Raw genomic sequence first — 22,827 nt, forward strand, 5'->3', positions numbered from 1 at the left:
TCTGGTCTCTAGCATAAAGATCTGAAGGAGAACAACATCACAAATTGTTGACGGCAGTTACTAAATTCAATTCAAAAATGCCATATCAATCCCAAATGGAAATTAAATGTTGAAAGTCTCCAAACTTCTTCAATTGTTGGATCTAAATTCTTCAATAATGCCAGCCGGCTCTGTCTTGTTTATCACTTCAGTAACACTTTATTTGAAGGGGTGTGCATAAAACTGACATGACACTGTCATAAACATCACATAACACCTGTCATGAACATAAAGGAGTCTTTATGAATGCTTATGACAGTTGTCATGAAGTGTCATTCGGTAAATAATGACACTTTTAATGCAAAGTTGCTCTAAAAGTTGCATTAAAAGTCCATTAAAAGTGCCAACTTTGCATGATTTTGTAAATTATGATAATTTAATGCAAAGCTGGCATTTTTAATGGACTTTCAATGCAACTTTTAGAGCAACTTTGCATTAAAAGTGTCATTATTTATCGAATGACACTTCATAACTGTCATAAACATTCATAAAGACTGCTATATGTTCATGACAGGTGTTATGTCATGTTTATGACAGTGTTGTGTCAGTCTTATGCACACCCCTTCAAATAAAATGTTAACATAACTTCACTATCGGGGCCAGGGCGATGTATGTATGTTGGGTATGTTGTGAGGGGTACAAAAATCAATTATTAGGCTTATAGGCAATTACTTTTTCACATAAAGCCAGGTTTGGATAGCTTTTTTTCCCCCTTGAAGCTGCAGTATGCAACTTTTACAAATATGTTTTTTTTTTACATATTTGTTCAAACTGACCATTTTGTGACAGCATAATATGAGACAGATAATCTGTGAAAGCTGAGAACTCGATAGCAGCTCAGAGAGAACACCGACTTTGTTCTCCCTGAGCTATATCGCTGACTCATACCCTGGATTGTCCTAGTATTAAAAAAACAAAACAAAGCAAAACAAAACAAAACAAAACAAAACAAAGTGACTTAAACAACTGGATGGACAGTGTCTTGGAACATTTAACTTTGTCCAAAATAAACTGTCTGAATAATGTCAGCATGCAGTCAGGTTCTCCAGAGTCCTGCTAATTGCACTGATTTGATCCAGGTGTGTTGGAGCAGGGACCAGTCCACAGGTTGTAGTAACGCAGCTCTAGGACTGGAGTTACTCTCCTCTGTTCTAAACCATCAGTGCAGTCTTATTAAAAAATGTTTAAATAGTAACCTTGATAATTTTCTGATGTTTTTATTGTTTTATATTTTATCCAGGACTTGGTTATCTTTTATTAATTGAAAATACTCAAACTGAATTTCCAGTCAGCTATAAAATAGCCATTCTTTAAAGTTCTGAAATATAATAATAAAATACACATTAAAAGGGTGGATGATACAGTGGCATGGGTTTGTTGAGACTAAGCTTGACACTGAGGATAAATATATTTCACAGAAGAAAAGCACCACAGTGTAAACTTATTCAAATTATCTTTTTTCTTTGCCATTTTTATACAATAAAACTTTTGATCTATAGATCAATAGATAGCTATACAAAACGTTTGCCCATGTTTCATCCCATATGTAGGTGTATAGCACTAATGGGATTACTGACCCTCATTTCTTCCATTTAAGGCAGTGACTGTGACCAGTTAACCATGAAAGATTAAGGTTGCAATAGATTTTATCTTAGATGAAAGAGAGGGCATTTCTGTTTCTGAACAGAAGAAAATACTTTGAAACAATGTTATTTAACCTGTTATGCTTTCAAGGCTCTTCCAGTTTTAAACTATACCTAACAAAAATAGGCATAGTTTAAAAGAATTAATAGTCGGATTATTTCTGCTTGTGGGATCATTTTCTTGAGAGAGACACAGCCAATCAGATCACTGTGAAGTGGAAGCATGATTATTGGCTGGATGACCCCTGTCACGTGCTGAATGGTATTACATGACGTTAGCCAATGACATTCATGACCAAACCCCCTGATTTTAATTGGTCCTTACTGCTCATAACTATTCATATCTTTCATAAGATTTGGAATTTGATTGGCTGAGAGGTATCACATGTTCTCCTCTTGAGTTTGTTTTTTTCCCCCAGATTTCCTGAAGTTTCCCCAAACTGTCCTAAAAAGCCCCCATAATAATAGGTAATAATCAAAAGAGAAAGTGAGGAGATTAAAACCAGTATAATCATGTTTATTAGTGTCACCAACAGCAGATGAAATCAGTTTGTTTCAGCAACATCCTCCCCAAAAGAAGTGTGGCATTTTTCCACTTCCAGCTTTGAAAATATTTAGTATCTATGAACATCTTCAGTTCTCACTGTAAAAGTAAAACATATTCTTTGTACACATTTTAGGTTTACCTTCTTTATTTACATCTTCACATCAAAAATTTATTTAAACACCAATCAAAAAAAGAGACATTTCAGTTTTGCATCTTTTATTCAGTGCATCTGTGTTGACTCCTAAGCAGCCTATCAGCAGACTTAGAGTTATTAAATGTTATAGTAAAGAATCCTTCATAAATTGTGTTTTGTGTTTTTATGAAAAGTCGCTCCTGTTGAAAGAGGCTACTGGAACAATGCTCACTACAGTCCAAACTCATCTGGGACAGTTCAGTGTTTTAGTTTTAAATATGTTCAAACAAAACAACGTTGAAGGACAATTCAGAATGTGTGTGTTGCCATTGTGTTTATTAATCCCCAGTATTTCTGGTTATCCATAGAAAGAAAATATACCGACTCTAAAACGATTTACAGCGGACATGCTTATGTGACAGTGGGTAAAACAAATAAAACATAAAAAAACTCCACTGCATATGTAATATTATTTTGTTTGTAACTGAAAATTCAAATTAATATTTTGTCTTTACTGTTTGGAATCCTTATGCTGAACTGCCAGGCGCCGGTTCTGTTCCTTTGTGTCCCTTTATAACCGACAGCACCATTTGGCTTGCTACAAACCATGTGGATGTCTACATTACTACCATCACTTGTAAAAACAGAATACAATAAAGTAAAGCATTAAATACACTTCACAGAAAAAGTAACAAACTGCCATCATACAGACAGACCAGAAGGAATGCTTTCCTGGCTCCTGATAGGCCAGCTGATGGGCTGTCCAAATAGACCTACAAAAATAGCTTAGAGACAGAATTTTTTTTTTTTGACAGATCAGACATTTTGTCTTTTTTTTCTTCCCAGGTCATTTTAGTATGGACCATTTTATCTGCTCCTTAGCTGACTGCAAAACCTAAAAAGAAGAACATAAAGGGAGATGATTAAAATGAGACTCAGTGATGCAGTACCACAATTTCACCATAAGAGGTCAGGCAAACTGTTTGGGACTTCTGTGGTGTCATGCCTTTATATCAGAACAAACACGAAGAGGTATTGGATTTAGAGTACAATCATTTCTGGCATTTCTGCTTAACACTTTTTCCCATCTTCAGCTGAGCGGAGGCATTCTGAGGCAGAGACGTCATTACAGGAGGAAATCAGCAAGATCCAAAACACCAAGCATCCAATTACACGGTGGCACGGGCTGCTAACTAAATAACTGCAATACTCATTCTTCCATTTAACTGCAGTAAATATTTAAACAATCTTTGCATAGACAATCAGTAGTGGAAATGTTGTTCTAAGCTTTGCCAGCAGGGGGCGCAAAGTGTTAACACTAAAAGGCAACAAGCAACAACAACAAAAATAAAATTGGGCCTCCCCCACGCAGCTGCTGTTACAATTTTTTGAGTCTATCTGACCCATCAAAAGCGTCACAATTTCAAAGGCTTGCAACTGCCTTGCTTTCTTTGGTCAAGTGTTGACCAAAGAACACAATATTTACAGTACAATATTTACTGCTCAGGAATTTTACATGTAAGAGTAAAATTCAGTATGCATACAGTCCGCATACAGTATGCAAGTAGGTTGCTTAAAACTTTTCTATCAGTTTTAAATTACTGAAATATCTCCCCATGAGCAACAGTCATAGGCAAGATGCAAAATATACATGAAGCAATCCAGACTTCTCAAAAAATGCAATGTAGTTGCATTTTATTCAAGCTGCGGTACATAACTTTAATAAAAAATATGCTTTCTCCATATTTGTTAAAGCTGGCACCATGTCATGCCAGTTTATGACACAGATAATCTGTGAGAACAATCAATCTCCTCCACCTCCTCCCTGAACTATTATTGCTGGCTAAAGTAATGCACCGTTCTGTCCGAAACAACCAATCAGAACCAGTAGGACGCTCTTAGCACTGACAATCAGTCTCATTCACTCACTGCTAAATGTGCTAATGGTGGAGAAACAACTTACTGTTACAGGAAAATCGTTTATCTGCCATCACTGGTAGCTTTGCTTACTAGACAAAGCATTTACAACAGGCTATGCTAGCTGCAGAATAGCACACAGCGAGGCAGAGGAAGGCTGATCAGCCACATGAGATTGTGATTGACAGCAGTAAAACTCTCCTGCCACTGACTGGTGGTTGTTTCTAGCATTGGGAGAAAGCAGAGGAAATAGATTTTTCACAAATTATCTCTCATACCATACTGTCACAACATAGTGACAGTTTTAACAAATATGTGGACAAAAAATATTTTTTTAATAAAAGTTACATACTGCAGCTTTAATTTCACTTAGGAGAGGGCAGGTCAGGAGGGATGTGGGTTAGAGCTGCTGCGTGACTCATCTGTTATTAAGAGATAAAAGGTACAAGGGACAAGTTCAATATATGAATATCTTTGTAATTGTTTTCCTTAATTCATTAAATGCTAGTGAAATGGAGGTAATCAGTAGTCTGTAGCTAAGCTAACTATGCTAAATGGTTGATAATCTCACACAGTCTACTCACCTCTCTTGGAGAAAAACTGGGTTATAAATTGACACTCTTGCCTTTTTCTCTCTCTCCCTCTCTCTATTTTTCTTTTTTTGTTGTTTTTTATTGCAAACTTGACTTTATAACTTTTCTTAGCAGCATATTAACTGCCACAGTCGTTCGTGCCTTCCACTGTCTGCAGCTGAACAGCGTCAAGGTGAAGCCTCCAAGCAGGAACAAACCATTTCATGGAGATCCAGGGGGGTTCAGGGCAAATATCAATGTGTGTTTTTGGTCTGGGAGTGGGAACATTAAATTTTTACTGCTAAAAACAATCTTCAAATATACAATATGATTAATTTTGTAATTGACAGGGCCCCGATTTTTTATTTTTTTTTATGTCTATGAACAATAAATAAAAAAATAAATTGTGGAGGGCCCCCTGTTGGTCAGGGCCCCTATATGGCGCCCCTGGGTGTGAGTAACAGACCAGCGGCCTGCCTGTTGGCTCCTGGTTCAGGTTTCATGGCCTTCACGGCCACCAGGGTCCTCATGACCCCCATGGCCCTTTAACTCTCGGCCACTACAGTAATTTAACAACTTCACTGTTGCTGCTGTTAGTAATAGAGGCAGGACTACAATGATATTAAAGTTTACTTGTTACCATGACAAAGAATAATCAATGAGATACCAAAGACTTATTTGCCTTTACATGAAAACTACAAATATTTTATGATTAATTTCAATTTTGTCCACTACAGTGGCTGTCAGAAGTGTTTAACCTTGTTAAAATATCAGGGCATGTGCTGTAAAATAATACCCTTTACTTCTAATATTTCCACATCTAATCTGCCATGCTGCACATTTCAACAGAATTCAACAGAATTATATAGTCTTCTGCTTTTGGGTCATTTTTAGACAGAGCTGAAATATTCGTCAAAGTTCCAAATATCAGTCAGTTTTGGCCCAAGACCTGTCTGTTCAACAGCTTAAGATAACAGGATCTTTTTTTCCAGCATCACAATCAGTGATAAATCTCAAACAACAAAAGAATACTTCCCAGGAGAAAAGCACGTTTTGGACCTTGCAGAATTAAATTCAGCAGAAGGTCTACAGAGTGACCTGCAGAAAGCTGCATAGAGCTGATTTCCTCAGCATCAAGTAGAACAGGAGAACCTTTACAAGGTAGAGTAGGAAATATTGCCAAGCCATAGAAGACTGGATGCTGAAATTAAATCACAAGGTGCTTCAACAAAGTTTTAATATGAAGAGTATTCCCATGTTTTGTTCCTCTAACAGACTGATTTACTTTTCTACTAAACTGCATAGAAATAACACAACATTAGGTTCTGAAATGGTTTATTGTGTGTGTGTGTGTGTGTGTGTGTGTGTGCGTGTGTGTGTGTGTGTGTGTGTGTGTGTGTGTGTGTGTGTGTGCGCGTGTTATTAAATCACAGAGTGGCATTTTAACAAGGTGTAGGCTTTTTAGAGCCACTGTATATGAAGGTTGGAGTTTGAAACCACTTGAAAAACCAAAGAGAAAGACGCCAAATATTAAGCTTAGTGAAATATTTAAAGGGTTGCTAAGGAGCGCCCAAGCCTGGAGCTCTGACTGAAACAGAGCAGTGACACTGGGCAAACACTGGGCTGGTGTAAAGACATCACACTTACGTTAGTGGTCAGTGCCAGCTTCTCTGTTAGGTGCTGTTAAGGTTAAAGCAGGAAACAGAAACTTAGAAAGCAAGTACACACATTGTAGAAATACACAGACCATCACAAGTAAAAACAAACGTCGTGCTAAAGTGGTTTTAAACATAAGAAATCAGGAGAGAATATTAGTTTTTCAAGAGCTGCAGTTATTAAGCAAAAACAGAAAATATTCTTCTATAACATCACAGTGGAGCCTGCTTGTGCTGTTAAAGGAATTAGCATGATGTTAAGGGAATGTGCTGTCTGTTGGAGCAAGAAACACAAAGACACAAGATTTCATTGTGATTCATCATGACTGATGAATCTGGTTGTGTTTCATGCTGTTGATGGCATCAAAGAAAAATATTTTATAAGGGCAGCATTTCTCTGACTAGATGTGAGGTTGCTAGTCTGTGTATATGTTAAAACGTCAAAGAAGAGTTTAATGGTAACCTAAATATAGAACTTGCTTATAAATACAGTAAATGTTATACTAGGGAGTAGTTAATCTTCTTAGAGTTGCAATAGGTAACTTTTATAAAAATGTGCTTTTTGTATATTTGTTAAAACTGTCATGACAGTGTAAAATGAGGCAGATGTTATGATAGTTTGGTGAGACTCAGGTTTTCAAAGATTATTGGTACATTTCTGGAGTCCATTACTGAATTGTCATCAGTGTATGCTGTGGCTAAGACAGAATCGTCTCAGTTTCTTTATTCTATCAGTAAGAAAGTGGACTTTCTGTCCTCAAATCAGTGATTGAAATTTCCTCAAAATAAACAGAATGAGAAATCCTTCAAACCTCTGGTCTGTTTTAGAGTTTAACCAAAGTCAGTGAGTGGTAGTCATGTGAAGGAAGGAGACTCCAGTGAGATGATATGAAAAACAAAAAGATCTTCAAATATTTACATAAGAATTTTAAAAGAGAAATGCTTAGCATAATCAAGGTGCTTCAACATGAAACAGAGCAGCAGCAATAATCCATAGTGCTAAACCATCATAACTTATTTATAGATCATTGAAGTTATAGTACTGTCCTCCATACCATGTATTTATTATTTTGGTATGGATTTAAGCAAAAGTTTAATAAGCATTCCTATATTTAGTAGAGATTTTCAAATAAAATGTATTATTTTGTAGAATATTTGCCATTTTTGCTGCTTTACTCTGCATAAAATAATACTGGGAGTCAATGTGACAACAGTTGCTCTGTCCGTCGGTCCGTCCGTCTGTCCGTCCGTCTGTCTGTCTGTCTGTCTGTCTGGGAAGAGTTTGGAGTCCACTGCTTAGTAGGTGTCGCATTAAATTGTAGCTTAAACTGATCTTTTATAATGAGTGTGTGTGGAAGGTTATTTATCCTGAGTGTCTCTGAGAAGTAGTGGACCTGTTCATGATGATACCCAAACTCTCACCTAATGGCTGCTGGGGATGGGCACAGTTACATTGACACCTACTGCATGTGTGATACAATAACAATGTGAAACAATATCAAATATTAAATTCTCTTTTATATTGTCTGATCTGAGGTGGAGCTGTAGTGATGCTGCCTGACGGTTGGTATGAGTTACCTGAGCCACACTTTGTTCAGTTAATGGGTTGTCATCAGCCTGGAAAAGAAAACATTCACAAGTCAATGAAGGAAAGTGCAGAAGTAACTCTTCAGGCACACAGCGCCGACACAAAGCAGCACACCATTCCATGTGTAGCTGCGTTTCCATTACAAATGTGTGCAAATGTTTGTCTATATTCTGCTAATGTTGAAAAAACACAATTTCTCAATTGCGGTGTTTCCATTAAATAAGACATTAAATTAAAAATAACCTGAATAAGCTTGCTCATGTGATAAGTCAATGAAAACTATAGTAGCAAGTGATGTCATCACAGACATATTTAGAATGGTGCCATTGTGCTAGCACTCATCACCTATCAGCCAATCAGAGGAGATGTCAGCATTTTATTCAGGTGTCGGAGAAATAAGCCCTGCCTGCTTGGGAGTGGCTACCTTTGCAGTGTTTAGGGGAAATTGTAGTCTGTGATTTTACATAATGGTTATGGATTCAACACGTTGGGATGACACACAACTTTTTATGAACTGTGATGCTGTGGAGCTCTGGTGGAGTCAGCTGCACAATGTCCAAAATATAAACACAAACCATCATCCTCCTACTACTTCCTGTTGTCTTCTTTGTCGTTTCTCCAGCAGTAACATCTGGCTATGGTTCACATGACTTGTGTGATGTGAATAAAGCATTTCCATTGCAGTTTGGCAAAATACGTCTATTTTGATACAACTTAAAAACCACCGTATGGTAGCACAACAACTTTTTAATAGAAAAATGTGATTCTTTTTTAAAAATACCTATGTTTTGAAATTTCAATTTGCACAATTTTATGGTTAATGGAAACACAACTAATTGACAGCAGTTTCCCATACTGGAAACCAGTAACATTTTAGTCTAGTTTTTAGCATATTAATGGTTTGCCTGTGGGGTAAGAAACTCTCTCTCCCATTCAGTCAGTCAGTCCAGAAGCATCATTATTAGATGGATGGTTGACTGTTATTAATTAACAAAACTTAAAATCTTTGACCAAGGTCAATCAGAGGGTCAGTCTGCATGCCATCAACATGCATTCAAAGAATCTTGTTATTACTAAAGCCCCTCCATCCCCCAACTGTCTTCCTCTCACTCTCAGTCCGTCAGTCTCTCTCACCCCGGGTCTGTCTGTCTGTCTACAGCAGCTGGCTCCTGTCTGTCTGTGCCTCTAGGTTACCGGTGATGTAATCAAACAGGACGAAGCCATAGGCTGGCTCAGACATAAGCTGACACCAATCACAACAGGAGAGAGAGGGAGAAGGAGAGACACAAAGGTGAAGAAAGATGCACCCGAAAACATTGTAGCAAACTTTAGCCAATCATAGAAAAGTTCTTTAAAACAAGCTAAACAGCTGCTGGGATTTTAGACTGTTAATGTGCTTTGTGTTCCATTTGATCACCTAATAGTGAAAAACACTGAAATGAATATGATTGTAAATTACAATGACTTATAGCTTTCCTACCCTGTAGTTGACCTTCTGTAAGACCTGTTGAGAATCACTCTCCAAAATTACCCTGGCAACAGAAGATAAACAACCAATCAGGAGAGGGCTGGAGCCAAACAGAATGACTGTTCATTATTCAACAGAATAAAGCTAACAGGAATAGAAAGTTTTGAGAAACAACATCTAACTACTATCAAGACTTTCTCAAAAGCTAAAGTGACGGTTGAGTGAACATTTCCTTACCCCCCATCAATGATCTCGTCCACGGCGAGGAAGACTCCCTCCATGTTGTCCAGTAAACACCTCCGCTCCACGTTCTTTCTGCAGCACAGAAGCAACTGTTAGACTCTTGCAGTACTTGATGCTTGCTAGTTTGTAATGAAGACTACCGAAACACTGACTGAGTAAACACTAAGACCACAGAAGAGACGACCAAGACATGAATACTGTTCAAGGATGCTGCTGTTATATTATATTTTTTAAATTCTATTGTCTGAGCTATCACTTTTTAGTCTAATTGTATAACTCGTGTGCCTTAAAATGGCCCCTCAGGAACAAATAAAGTTATTTGAATTGAATAATAATAACATTACTGTTGCTGCAAATGTCTGTTCATCTTTCAGGTATTAATGCATAGTACACATAGGACCCAGGAGTAAATACATAAAGCAAATAATAAATAATAATACATTTTATTTGAGGGTTGCACAGTTGCACAGTTGGTAGAGCTGTTGCCTTGCAGCAAGAAGGTCCTGGGTTCGATTCCTGGCCTGGGGTCTTTCTACATGGAGTTTGCTTGTTCTCCCTGTGCATGGTGGGTTCTCTCCTGGTACTCCGGCTTCCTCCCACAGTCCAAAAACATGACTGTTAGGTTAATTGGCCTCTCCAAATTCTCCCTAGGTGTGAGTGTGTGTGCATTGTCCTGTCTGTCTCTGTGTTGCCCTGCGACAGACTGGCAACCTGTCCAGGGTGACCCCGCCTCTCACCCGGAACGTTAGCTGGAGATAGGCACCAGCAACCCTCCCAACCCCACTACGGACAAGGGTGTACAGAAAATGGATGGATGGATATTTTATTTGAAAGCACCTTTCAAGTCACTCAAGGTCACTGAACAAGAAATAGCAAAAAAGTGAAAGAGGAACAATAAAACAGCAGAAATCGATAAAGTCCACCACAAATAACAACTGTTCTTTGCCGGGTCAGTTCAGCACACTTTCTGCACTCACTGCTAGCTTTTGTTGGTTTATTTATTTACAAACATTCTTGTATACTAATTAGAAATGATCTATATTTAATGCATCAAGAATCCAGCTCTGTTATATATATATAAACACAAATCTTTTTCCTTTGAGAGAAGCTTTGGTAGAATCCTTTTCAGAGAGACAGCTAAGAAAGGTTTGTTTCTGCTGACTGACATCATTTATATACTAAAATTGTCCTAATTTTTAAAAAGAATTTGAGAAAAATAAAATAAATTACCTCAGGATGTGACTGATGGAGTCAAACAGACAGTTCAACACGGACATCAGCATCAGCTACCAACAGAAAAGAAAAATATTAAATAAAATACTAGTCATTGATTTTCACACAAAACTATTTTCTTTCAAAAGCCCCAAAGGCTAAAATGTAGCAAGAGAAAATCACAAAAAGCTAAAATTAGCTTAAATGAATAACCTATGTTTGATTGTTTGAAACAAAGATTTTGGAATCTGTAGAAATGAAGAAATATTTTCACAAGACTTCAAGCTTGTGTAGATCTACAGTTCTCAGATCTTCACAGAGTTCTTTGGATTTTCCCGTGGTTCTGAGTATCAGTCCATCTAATCAGTGATGTCAAACGTATCTTTTACATTCTGGTGAAGAAAAAAATATCACCTACCTTTTCTTGTGATCTCTAACCAGGTGTTAACAGAAATTTTAAAGATTAAAGATGTTGTAGATTTTACTATTTAGGGAAGAATAACCTAAAATCTTGGTGAATTTCTAAATATATCTGAGCATGTAGGTAGAATTTTAACACTTATGCACTCTTTTATTCTCATTAGAAATCATTGATGTTGTAATTTGTCCAATCATTACACCCAGGAAAAAGAAGGATTTAAAAAAGACAGTTATGTAGCATATTCCTATAAAAGCTAAAATCACTGTACCTCATTTTCCTGAGCACTTCCCACCACGTAGAAAAAAAGATCTATACTGCTCTTATACACAATGGTCATCCCCTCCAGGAACGCTATCTCATCTACAAATACACAGAAAGTGATGAGTCAGCGTGATTCAGGACTTATTCTTTAAATCAAAATTTTGATACAAGGAAGGAGATGTGATAGGAGAATGAAATGAAAGCAGCAGAGAAACCAGGAGAAAAGGAATGAATTAATGGGTGGAGCTACAGAAAGGAGGAGAGCGCAGGAGGTAAAGATGAAAACAGGCATGCAGAAAGGAGGACAGGAGGAGGAGTTTGGAACAAAGGGTGGCATGCTGGGTGGGGGACAGGGAGTGAGTGGAGATCAGGTAACAACGCTGTGAATTCTCTAAAACCCACTGCAGAGGGAGATCAGGTTTCTGTGAACATCTACTCAACCTGCTTAAACACTCCCAAAGCCAAACAGCTCTGCTTCCTAGGGTCATTCAACAGCTCAGAGTGACAAACACGGTCCAGCTGGCAGGTACCAGCCTCATGGCGGCAGGTACCAGCAAGCTGCTTCAGGCTACCAGCAGCAGAACACTTGACAGCCGACACTGGAGATGTGTGTGAAGCAGGACTTAAGGCTATGAAGGTGTGAGGTGTTAGGTTACAACAGAAGATGCAAAAATAAAGAAGCTTACTGTCTGCTTTGTGTGTTTTGCTGAAGACGTTGTTCTCAAAGTTCTTCTGCTCCTTCATGGTGGGGTAGAGCTCGGGGTCGTAGTACTACATCAGAGAGACACACATCACAGGATAAAATGGTGTTGGCATTAGTCAATAATTGATTGTAACAATCAATTGTTAGCTTTTCAATAACTATTTTGACAATAAAATGTATTAGTGATTTACAATATGAGATCCCCATCAAAGTTATAACTATTCAGTATGAATCAGACCTCAGTGGAGTCTTTTTTTATTTCACTGCAGGTGAGGAACATAGCAGCCATGTTGTTGATCAACTATGGCTGTACAGCTCTTCAACAGCAGCCACTTGTTTGGGTCAGACCAAAAAGGTTTCTTTTTCTCTCTTTTCTCTTTCTTTTTAAATCAACAACTTAACTTCTAAGTTCTGATTTCTATTAAAAGTTGAAAATTTTTTCTACTTCATTTTTACAATTCATCTATGATTATGATAATCAAAAGCATGTTTGTGCCGTTTTATGAAATGGCAGTTTTATAATATAATGAATGTATATGCTATAGTAATGAAAGTGACATTTGGGTGGAAAATGAGGACTATTTAAAGTGTATTAAATAATATTGGAAACACCAAATATGAAAATATATTAATCTAAAATTGTTGAAAATTTTATAGTGCTGAAAATGAATCAACTTTTCATTAGAGAAACAATAACTACTCAGTTTTTCAACTGCTGTTGAGTAGTTGAAAAACTGCTTGATAGCAGGACCACATTCACCCGGTCCTGCTTCCATCTGCAGGTTTTGGGGTTTTTCAGCGCTCAAACTCTGATAGGTCAGAAAATCAGCTCAGTGTTCATTCCACACCCCATTATCAGACACAGGCATCTTTATCAACCAGCTCAAAGTGTTTTTTTTTTATCTTTTGGGGATGGAATGGTTGTGAATGGATAAACTAACAATATTTACATGTTAAAGAAATATTTTTTACTAAGTAAGATAAAATCTAATGAAATACTTTAACCCTTACCTTGGACAGAAGTCTGTTGCCATCATTGTCAAGAATAAAAACAGCTTTCACTGTATAGAGAGAAGGTTCCTGCAACAACATACAAGAAGAGGTTTAACTTAAGAGATGCTCAGTTTTCCTGATGCTACATAATGTTACCACTCCAGCTACGTTTATTTCACACCTGGCTGTGTTGTGAATTAGACCGTTACTATCCAGGTAACTCTTGTCTTTTTCATTAGAGATGAAACAGATTTTTATTCCCTGGCTGCCAGTTAGCTGGTTCTCAGAGCATTCACAGCCATCAGCCTCCTCTCATGTCTCAGGTTCTGCCTCTGTTATCCATATGGATGAAGTTAATACTTGGCTCTGAACTGTCTGTTATTCATCTACAGGGCAACGCTACTGACAGACATCTGTCGTCTCTTCTCTCCCCTGGTGAAGCCACCACATTTAGGTTCTTAATGCAGTTGGATCTATTCCAGCTTGAGCTTCAAACTCTATTTTTTTATCTGTTTCTGGTCGAGGAAAAGTGACATTCCATAATAAATAATTCACAGGGCTGTCCTACTGAAGAGTCTTCAGGAACGGGACAAAGTTCTGTTATGCACTGACCAGCAGAGATTCACAGTCAGAGTGTATCACAGAACTTAGACCAGAAACTCAGCCACAGTGTCAAAGCAGCAGAGAGAGATGATGGATCCGTTGAGCCTCACCTCCATTCAGGGGCTCACATTAGAAAAGCACTAAATCTGACATATATTAGTAAAAGGTGTTGAGTGACCCAAAATGAAGTTACATTTACAACTTGGAATAGGTGGGATGTTCTGACATTGATAATAAAACAAGAGTGGAATGACGGCAAGAAAGAGGATTCATTTCTTTCCCTAAAAGTCACAGCAAATGCTAAAAAAGAAAAAAAGAGGCATGATTATGGAAAGAACAGTCTTATGGCATTTACAGATGTGTGTGTGCAGACAGAGCAGAAGGAATCAAGCAGACAGGATTTTACAAGGTGTAGACATTGTGAAAGGGTCCATCTTCTAGTCGTACTGAACCTTGAGCAGCATCATCAGCTAAACACTGAAGCGTTCAAATGCTGCTGTGCATCTGAACTGCACCGCAGAGAACAACCACGCTGGGTGACTCTCCATCCAAAGTGAGTTTAAATGAGCCGAGTTCAGAAGGAAAACACTTCCTCTTAAGGCCATGTTCAAGGTGTTCAACTGGAATACTCATTTACAATTTCCTCTTTTTTTTTCTTGAATCATGAACTCTAGCATTAACTGAAGCAAGTGAGGTGTGCAGAGCATAGATGTTGCTCTGGCTTGTTGTCCAACCTGCTGGTTGAATCGTTGACGGGTTCTTGGAGTAACTCCATTTGGCCAGACTGTCTGGAAGGTTCACCGCTGCTGCATGTTTTCTCCCACTGTGAATAACAGCTCTAAAATGGTTCTCCAAAAGTCTTAGAAAAGACTGTGTAATACTCTCCATACTAACAGATGTCACTGACTTGTTTCCCTACTTTAGCCATTAGAGAGGTTCTACTTCAAATGATCTATCAGTGAGGTAGTAATAGAACCTGGGGATTTGGAAATGAGCCTGGCTTTCTCAAAAATGGAGTTTAATCACAGTAAACATGTGACCCTTTGTCAGGTTGGCTTGACCCTGAAAAAGGGTTTGCTTGTACCAACCCTTTGTCAGGTTGGCTTGCACAGCTATTTCACTTAATGAATGAAATCATGACTGAGAACTGCTTTTTGAATTTACTCTGGTTATTTTTATCCAACATAAAATTAGTTTGAAGATGTAAAACATTTAAGTGCTACAGAAAAGCAAAAATAAAAAGAAGAAAATTGTGACCATGTTAACAAGTAATAATAATCCACTCTGGAATCCAACATCCAGCAAGCAACATGCAACACTCTGTGTGTCCTCACTCAGTCAGCTGGCTTCATCCTCAGCAGCTGAAGGAGCAGTTTCTCCTTTACGTGGGGAAGGCTGTTATCTTCCATAAGACACTGAAGCTTTTCTTTACCTTTAAAATGCTTCTGAATCGTAGCAGCAAGGAGTCAAAAGTAAATCTTTTCTGTTGCTTACGTCGGCCTCCAGAGGAGATTTATTTCATAACAAAAACTCCAAAGAGACGTTTGACAAAACAGAGTGACATATAAACACTAATTATCAACATACTGCCAACATTAATATAGTATGACCAATATAATTTTAACTTTTTCTTTTAACAATCAGGCCTGGCAATAAAAACCATTCTGCTGAAGTTTCCAACCACTTAGCCAACCACTTAGCATTTATGCATTCCAAGAAATTCACCTTACATTGTCTTTTTGGTAATTAAAACATTATTTAATTTTAAAATTCTGTGTCACTATTAATCTGATGCCAGGCTGTGGTAGTGAGGTTTATGCTAAAACAAAGAGTTCAGTCTGAAGAGATAGAACCAGAACTGGGAGAGGGCAGAAGTTAGATGACTTCCAGCAGCAGCACCTGTTGGAGCTTTACTCAAATCAGTGGTGACCACAAACAAATTACAGACCAACAGCAACATAGTAAGAAGAGCACACTGGGATGTTGCAGTTGGGACATGAGTACTCAGAGAAAGTACTGTAAGGAAATACAATCTGATACTTTCTGTGGAAATAGAGTGGAATGTTGGGAGAATAATGGAGTGCACACAACAGAATCTGAAAGCGGTTGTATTTTCAGTCACAGATGTGATTCACAAGACTAACTGATGAGCCCCAGCGCCATCACAACTGACCCAAATGAACCTGTGTCCACACACCTGAGCAGATTCAATCCAGGGAGCTGAAGTAGGGACACACCCAGCAAAAATGGGATCATTCCTTTCCACTGTGTCCATGTGCTTGTTCAGAATGAGGGACTGCTGCAAAGTCAGTGACTCGATACAGTCGCCACAGCTTTATTTGAGTGTGTGTGTGTGTGAATGTAAGAATCAGATTCATTCATTCCAGAAAATGAATAGGGTAACTTCAGGGAATCACGAACAAACACACATATGCATTAATTAAAAGGACATTGTTATGTGTTTTTCAGCCACTGTGAAAGTCAAATCAGAAAAAAAAAAAAAAAAAAAAAAAAAAGGTCATGCGCTTCCACACTGACCTAAAAGAGGGACGGACAAGGAAAAAGAGATGACGGAAGAGAAAGCCGCCAAACAAAGAGGACAGGAGTTTGCGGACTTTTTGAATCACAGATCCTAGTCAACCTGTGTAAAACTGGATGATCTTGTAGATGAGCAGAGAGGCAGCCGGTAAGACATAAGCTGTATTGTGATGAGATCGGACCGCAAAGTTGTCTACATTCCAGTTTGGTCGATCGGATCATTAGCACCTAATGGTGACAGCTGAACTGAACTGATTGCAGCGGTGACGCTTGCCTTTCATTGATTGATAGACTTTTATGATTGAATTGATTATTGTATTGATGAAATGTATTTGGGTACCAAGTTCAATTGTTAATTAATTTACCATCAATTTCAAAGAATAACTTAAAGCTAAATTTATAATAAATATTTATTATTAATGTTGAGAAGCAGATGTTTGTATGTTAAGAAACGTATGAAATGTAAATATAAATTTTAACTTAAATGCACTTTAAAGTTAAGTTTAAAGTTAACATAAGTTTAGTTACTTGTGTATTTAATTTTGATTATTTTGTATGTTGCTTGGTATTATCTATATAATTTGCCATTTCCTTTGCAATTGAGTGAAATTAATTTACACAGATTAGTAATTATTTTGTTTGGGTTTGTTTAAAGGTTTTTACCTGCATCCTCTGGATCAATGGTGAACATGTCCATACACTGAAATAAATGGAAGTAAAAGCAAGAAAAACTGTTTGGTCCTTCGAGTAAAATCCCTGTCATTAAGAGTCTGCATGGGGTCATCCATCCCTTTTCAAGTGGGGAAGTTGCACAGTTTAAAAAAAGAACTTGACAGCCACATAGTGGCATTTTGCAGCACAATCAAGTCACTATGTAACCTTCTGTTATAAACATGTTTTACATATAAACATGACTTGACTTCACAAATTAAAGCCTTGAAACTGTCTCTTTGATGTGATGATGTGCTGAAGGTACAGTCAACACCATAAAGTATTTTTGAATTTGAATTGAATTTCCAATACATCTTATACTGTTGGAAAGTCTGGTTATTTTTGGTTATTATTGTTTTAAGGAAATACATTTATCTTTAAGGCTGCAGATTTGAGCATGTGGGATGAAAGCCTTGCTAAATTCTCTCTGCCAATAAATTCAGTGTAGAGTTGCGATTCTGCAACTTCTTGTACAAACCAAGCTATTCCCCAAAATACTGATATGCAAATATATTTGTCGATAAGCGTAAGTGGACTACCAAAATAAAAGCTAGGATTTGCAAACAGACACGTTTCTCATGTCATCACTTCATCAGTGATCCTTCTCCTCTCGACATGTAAAATTTTTCAGCTTAAGCAGGACCAGGCCTTTTAAAGGCCATAAAGACACTACAACAGATCTACAGCAACAACACCAGCTCACCATCATGAGTATAGAGGTTACAGAGACCCACCTTTTTATTTTGACAGTCTATTTCCGGTTATCGGCAGGTGAATTTGCAAATGTATATTTCGCCCTGAGCTAATATTTAGTTTTGAGCCGAATATTTAGTTTCAAGCTAAATATTTCAAACTAAATACCTAGCTATATAATTAAATATTCAGTTTGAAACTGTTAAATTCATTTTATTTTGTGGAAAATTATTTTTTTCTCTTATGACAGACTAGATAACCAAATTGTTGCTCTTAATTTGTTACTGTAATTTTACAAACGTACCACAAATAAATAATTGACCAAACATAAGTTTGATAGATTAACTGTATATGCGTGCAGTTTGCAGCTTAGGGCAAAAAATGTAAACACACAAAAAAATGGCTTTTTACAGCGCTGCCATTTCGTTGAAGAAATTTAGACAAATACGGGTAAAAACATTGAAATTACACCTGCAGGTTTTTTATTTTATTTATTTATTTTAAATACTAGTATAGGTTTTAGCCGAAGTTGTGAGAAGCCACTGGAAAGCCTGAAGAGTCGCATTGGGCAGAAATCTGACTTAATGTTGGTTTTCTATCATATTAAGCAGCTACAGTGGTTTGCGACTTACGGTCTATAGCTTTGATGAACATTAAACGGGAAACGTTACGTGAGGAATAAAAATTCGATTTCATAGAATTTTTCCTGGGGTTGAACTTTTCTTACCAACTCTTCCACATAATGCAGTTCTGCACTCTGAAGGACGGAGCGTTTGAACAGTAAATGGAGCTTCATGAGAGGACAGACATGTGAGCTCCAGAAACCTGGGTGAAGCTGAAGAAATGGTGCGCGAGGCAGAACGGTGGACGTGGCACCTACCCTGGAATACACGTCACTACATTCAGGCTCCACACACGCACTGAAACACGCAGAGCCGCTGGAAATACAGTTACCAGATTAAATGCACAGCGCTGTGCGTGTGTGTGTGTGTGTGTGTGTGTGTGTGTGTGTCTGGAGCCACTGATTTATAAAAGTGCTCCGTGTAGACAGCCAACCCACTGTCTGTCCTGTTGCGCTCAGATAAAACAAAACAGCTGTGGATCAACTAGTCCATTCTAATGGTGTTAACACCCGGAGAAGTTCTCAACCAGCAAGGGATACTATTTTTAAACCAATACAGGATTAAAAATAAATCGAACGACACTGCGGTTTTATGGAGAAAGCCTTGATCAAACCGGCTTTCGTGAGCTGAAAAGAATAGTGTGAGATCCCGTCAGAACTGATGAAGAAATAAAATCTTATGGATAATATGCAACCAAGCTTCGTCCACTCCCCCGCTTGGCTTATTCAAGACTGTCTTCTGTAATGTCCACCATCGACAGCCAGCAGATTAATACAACACATGCCCGGGACACTGACTGCAGCCTGCAGTGCTGCTGCCCGTGTCCACTAACGCAAATGATTTAACAGCGAAGAAGCTCACCAGGGACGTGGAGTCCATCTCTGCTGCCGCTGCGCTCACTCTGTGTTGACGTGGACTGCCCTGAGCTGTCACACGGCGCGCGCTCCCGACCTGGAACCACGAGCACATAACCACCAGTAGAACAGAGAACGCTCCAGGACCACGCCTCTTCCGCCTCTCTTCCGGCCTTTCATAATAAAAGTCTGTGCGTCTCTTGATTTTTTTTTTTTTTTGGCTTTTCAGTGAGAAAGCCTAAATGAATATATTTTCATTCATTCGTGTATATCCGCTTTTAAAATATATTTTGTAAATGTTTTTTTTTTCAATAATTGTGTTTAAAGAATTCATTTAAATTAATTTCAGATTAATTAGAAATTCAGTTTTTAATGCCAATTCTATTCTGCAGTTGTTGACACTGTTGCCTCACAGAAAGGAGGTCCTGGGTTCGATTCCTGGCCTGGGGTCTTTCTGCATGGAGTTTGCATGTTCTCCCTGTGCATGCGTGGGTTCTCTCTGGGTACTCCGGCTTCCTCCCACAGTCCAGAAACATGACTGTCAGGTTAATTGGTCTTTCCAAATTCTCCCTAGGTGCGAGTGTGTGTGTGTGTATGGTTGTGTGTCCTGTCTGTCTCTGTGTTGCCCTGTGACAGTCTGGCAACCTGTCCAGGGTGTACCCCACCTCTCGCCTGGAACGTTAGCTGGAGATATGCACCGGCATCCCTCCTGACCCCACTAAGGACAAGGGTGTACAGAAAATGGATGAATGGGTGGATTTAATGCCAATTCTGCAGTTGTTGACACTGTTGCCTCACAGAAAGGAGGTCCTGGGTTCAAATCCCAGCCTGGGGTCTCCCTGCATGGGGATTGTATGCTGTGGATTCTTTCCAGCTACTCTGGCTTCCTCCCCACAGTCCAAAAACATAATGGTAAATTTGCCCTTAGGAGTGAATGTGTGCATATTGTTTGCCCTGTCTTTGTATGGCCTTGTGATGGACCAGTGACCTGTGTGGGTTCAACCCTGAACAAAAACAAAACAAACAACAACAACAACAAACAATTCATACAGCTTTTATTTTCATGCAATTTTCAAAAACTATTTTCTGTCTTTGATAAAGTGATGATGAATTTCATATATTAAGAATATTTTTCTAAAAACTTTCATCATATTTGATAACGTGCAGCAGACATTCTGCTAAATGAAGAGAAATCATATTTCTTCAACCTGGCTTCTCTTAATTAACTCCCTGTTAAATCTAGAGTAGAATCTTACATGCTCACATTTCCACAACAGATTGGAATGAGTGAGCCTCACTTAAACCCTAACATAGGGTGTGTTCACACTGCAGCCTGAAGTGACCCAATTCCAATTTTTTTGACGTAATGCAACCTGTATCCGATCTTTTCATGGCAGTGTGAACAGCACAGGTCGGATTCTTTTTCGAATGTGACCCATATCCGATACGTATCCGATTCAAATGCGACCTAACGTTCAGGTCGCATTCATCTGAACTGAACGTCACTGATTTTCAACAAATCTCACTATTCTGCGTCCTGATACGGAAGAAAAACCACAAACATGATGGCATATATGAGGATTGAGTTGTTAATATGCTGCTCCAGCCGGACAACAACTTCAAATATGGAAGCTAAGCTCCACCGTTAGCCTCTATGTTTACTTCCGCAAACACTGAGCACTTCTTCTTTTAATGGCAGTTGCATAAACACTGAGAACGCTGACGCTATTGCGCCCTCTAGTGCGCATGCGGGACACTTTCAGGTCGTTTGCCCTTTCAGACTGCAGAACACAGACAGGTCGCATTTACTGGCAGTGTGAACGGCCTGGCAAAAAATCGGAATTGGGTCACTTCAGGCTGCAGTGTGAACGCACCCATAATTTTACCTTTTTTTTTTCCTTTTAAAAGATAAGGCAAGATAAGGTAACTAAAATAACTTTATGGGTAAACACAAATAGTTATTTAAAAAAACATCGAATACTTCAAAAGAACAAGAAAATATTTAGTCCTCAATTTCTCCCTGTGCTTGCTCGAGGTTGGCGTTTGCAGTCTGCTATTTTTTCAGACAGTGCTATTTGTGTTGGATGGATTCTATGTTATGGAACAGAGCTAATGAGTGTAGCATAAAGTTGTATTAGAGTGAATCAGGTTGAGGTTGAATATGGACTGACAATATTCAGAAATAAACTGCATTTATTGTTGACGCTTGTACGGATTCTTTCCTAACCTCGCAACGAGGCTGATAAGAGTGTTAAAAAGCCCTTGGTTCTTCCGAAAAACGCTTCTTTTTATTTATTGATATATTTATGTTTTCCTTTAGCCTCGTCATTTTTTAATGCTGAGTTCAATCAAGCAGACATGATGAAACGTCAGGAAAAAGCTCACTTCCGTTGCACGGAGACGCGCCTTCCCACCTCTCATTTTCACCGTGCTGCATTCTGGGAAATCCAGTTTATTTCTGGTTTGGGAAAGATGGCAGGCGTGCAGCCGCCTCCCCTCCGCAACCTGGATGATTTTCTGATGAGCTCGGCTCGTTTTGCGGTGCCAGATGTGCGGGACCTGGACCGCTGGAACAACCGCATGATCAACAACCTTTTGTATTATCAAAGCAATTACTTCCTGTCCGCGCTGAGCTTCCTGCTCCTTGTGGGGTAAGTTTCATTATCCCGACGTCCTCCCTCAGATCATTCCTTTCTCTCCTTCTCACAGATTTTACTTTACTGAACTCTGTAATATTCTCGGTGCAAATGGACATTTCATTTGGGATTCTCCGCTCCCGCTCTGCAGCCAGTGTTTCATGCAGCTGGTTTGAGTGATTAGTACCCCCACCTTGGCTAACAGCTGCAGGAGATGCTGGGGGTTCGGACCGGGTCTCACCCTGCTCGGCTCTGTGTTGGAGTGGAAGATGTTAGCTGAGGTCCATCTTTGTCCAAGAAGGGGCGCTGTTCGTGGACCGGCACCTTTCTTTGGTGAAGTCTAAAATGACAGTCAGTTGTACACTGAATATCACAGTTAGGTGTAAAATGTTGTGTCCACGTTTACATACAGGGCTGCATCCTTTTCCTCTTGCCAATCACATAATTTAAACAGAATCTCTAAAACGTTTATATGGTAAAATTGGTTTTTGAAATGAAAACTCTGAATAGAATTGTGGTGCTAAATATAGGAATCGAATCCAGTTACTAGACACTGAAAGGTTCACATCTCTAGTTAGCTGTAGAGGTGGAGGTTATTGTCAGCCGTATGGAAGTAAATATGTGCCATCAGAATTTGAATAAAAAATGCATCCGAATTCAATTTTTAAAAAAATTCAGTGTCATTATTTGTACATGTTTGCAATTTTCATATGTTAAAAAAATTCACATTCCTATTTCAAAGATAAAATTTTTAATATATATTTTTTCAGTGTT

At 38.5% G+C, this 22,827-nt stretch overlaps 2 protein-coding genes across 6 annotated transcripts in view; one reads left to right on the forward strand and one right to left on the reverse strand.

The window, feature by feature from the left end:
* Positions 1-2,183: 2,183 nt before the first annotated feature.
* copz2 (COPI coat complex subunit zeta 2) lies at positions 2,184-19,565 on the reverse strand. 3 transcript variants are annotated; one of them, XM_007543199.2, is made up of 10 exons: positions 19,425-19,562; positions 13,414-13,482; positions 12,386-12,470; positions 11,707-11,798; positions 11,036-11,091; positions 9,800-9,877; positions 9,575-9,626; positions 8,085-8,123; positions 6,499-6,531; positions 2,184-3,257 (listed from the first exon to the last, which is right to left on the reverse strand). In XM_007543199.2, exons 1-10 carry the CDS (start codon positions 19,530-19,532, stop codon positions 3,210-3,212), a joined length of 660 nt encoding a protein of 219 aa, XP_007543261.1. In that variant the 5' UTR covers positions 19,533-19,562; the 3' UTR covers positions 2,184-3,209. The 3 variants fall into 3 exon arrangements, 2 of the variants coding, with proteins under 2 accessions (XP_007543261.1, XP_007543262.1); XR_001660640.1 differs by lacking the exon at positions 6,499-6,531 and adding an exon at positions 9,229-9,337 and having other exon boundaries at positions 3,204-3,257; positions 19,425-19,565; XM_007543200.2 differs by lacking the exon at positions 6,499-6,531 and having other exon boundaries at positions 19,425-19,563.
* A 2,195-nt stretch (positions 19,566-21,760) lies between these two features.
* The window catches only part of praf2 (PRA1 domain family, member 2), a 19,957-nt gene continuing 18,890 nt past the window's right edge, over positions 21,761-22,827 (forward strand). For all 3 annotated transcript variants that reach the window (XM_007543202.2, XM_016666717.1, XM_016666719.1), the window contains exon 1: positions 21,761-22,068. In XM_007543202.2, the coding sequence (XP_007543264.1) occupies positions 21,776-22,068 (293 nt within the window). In that variant the 5' untranslated portion in view covers positions 21,761-21,775. The remainder of the gene's footprint in view (positions 22,069-22,827) is intronic.

This window comes from Poecilia formosa, unplaced genomic scaffold (assembly GCF_000485575.1).
Source record: "Poecilia formosa unplaced genomic scaffold, Poecilia_formosa-5.1.2 Scaffold783, whole genome shotgun sequence".
NCBI lineage: Eukaryota > Metazoa > Chordata > Actinopteri > Cyprinodontiformes > Poeciliidae > Poecilia > Poecilia formosa.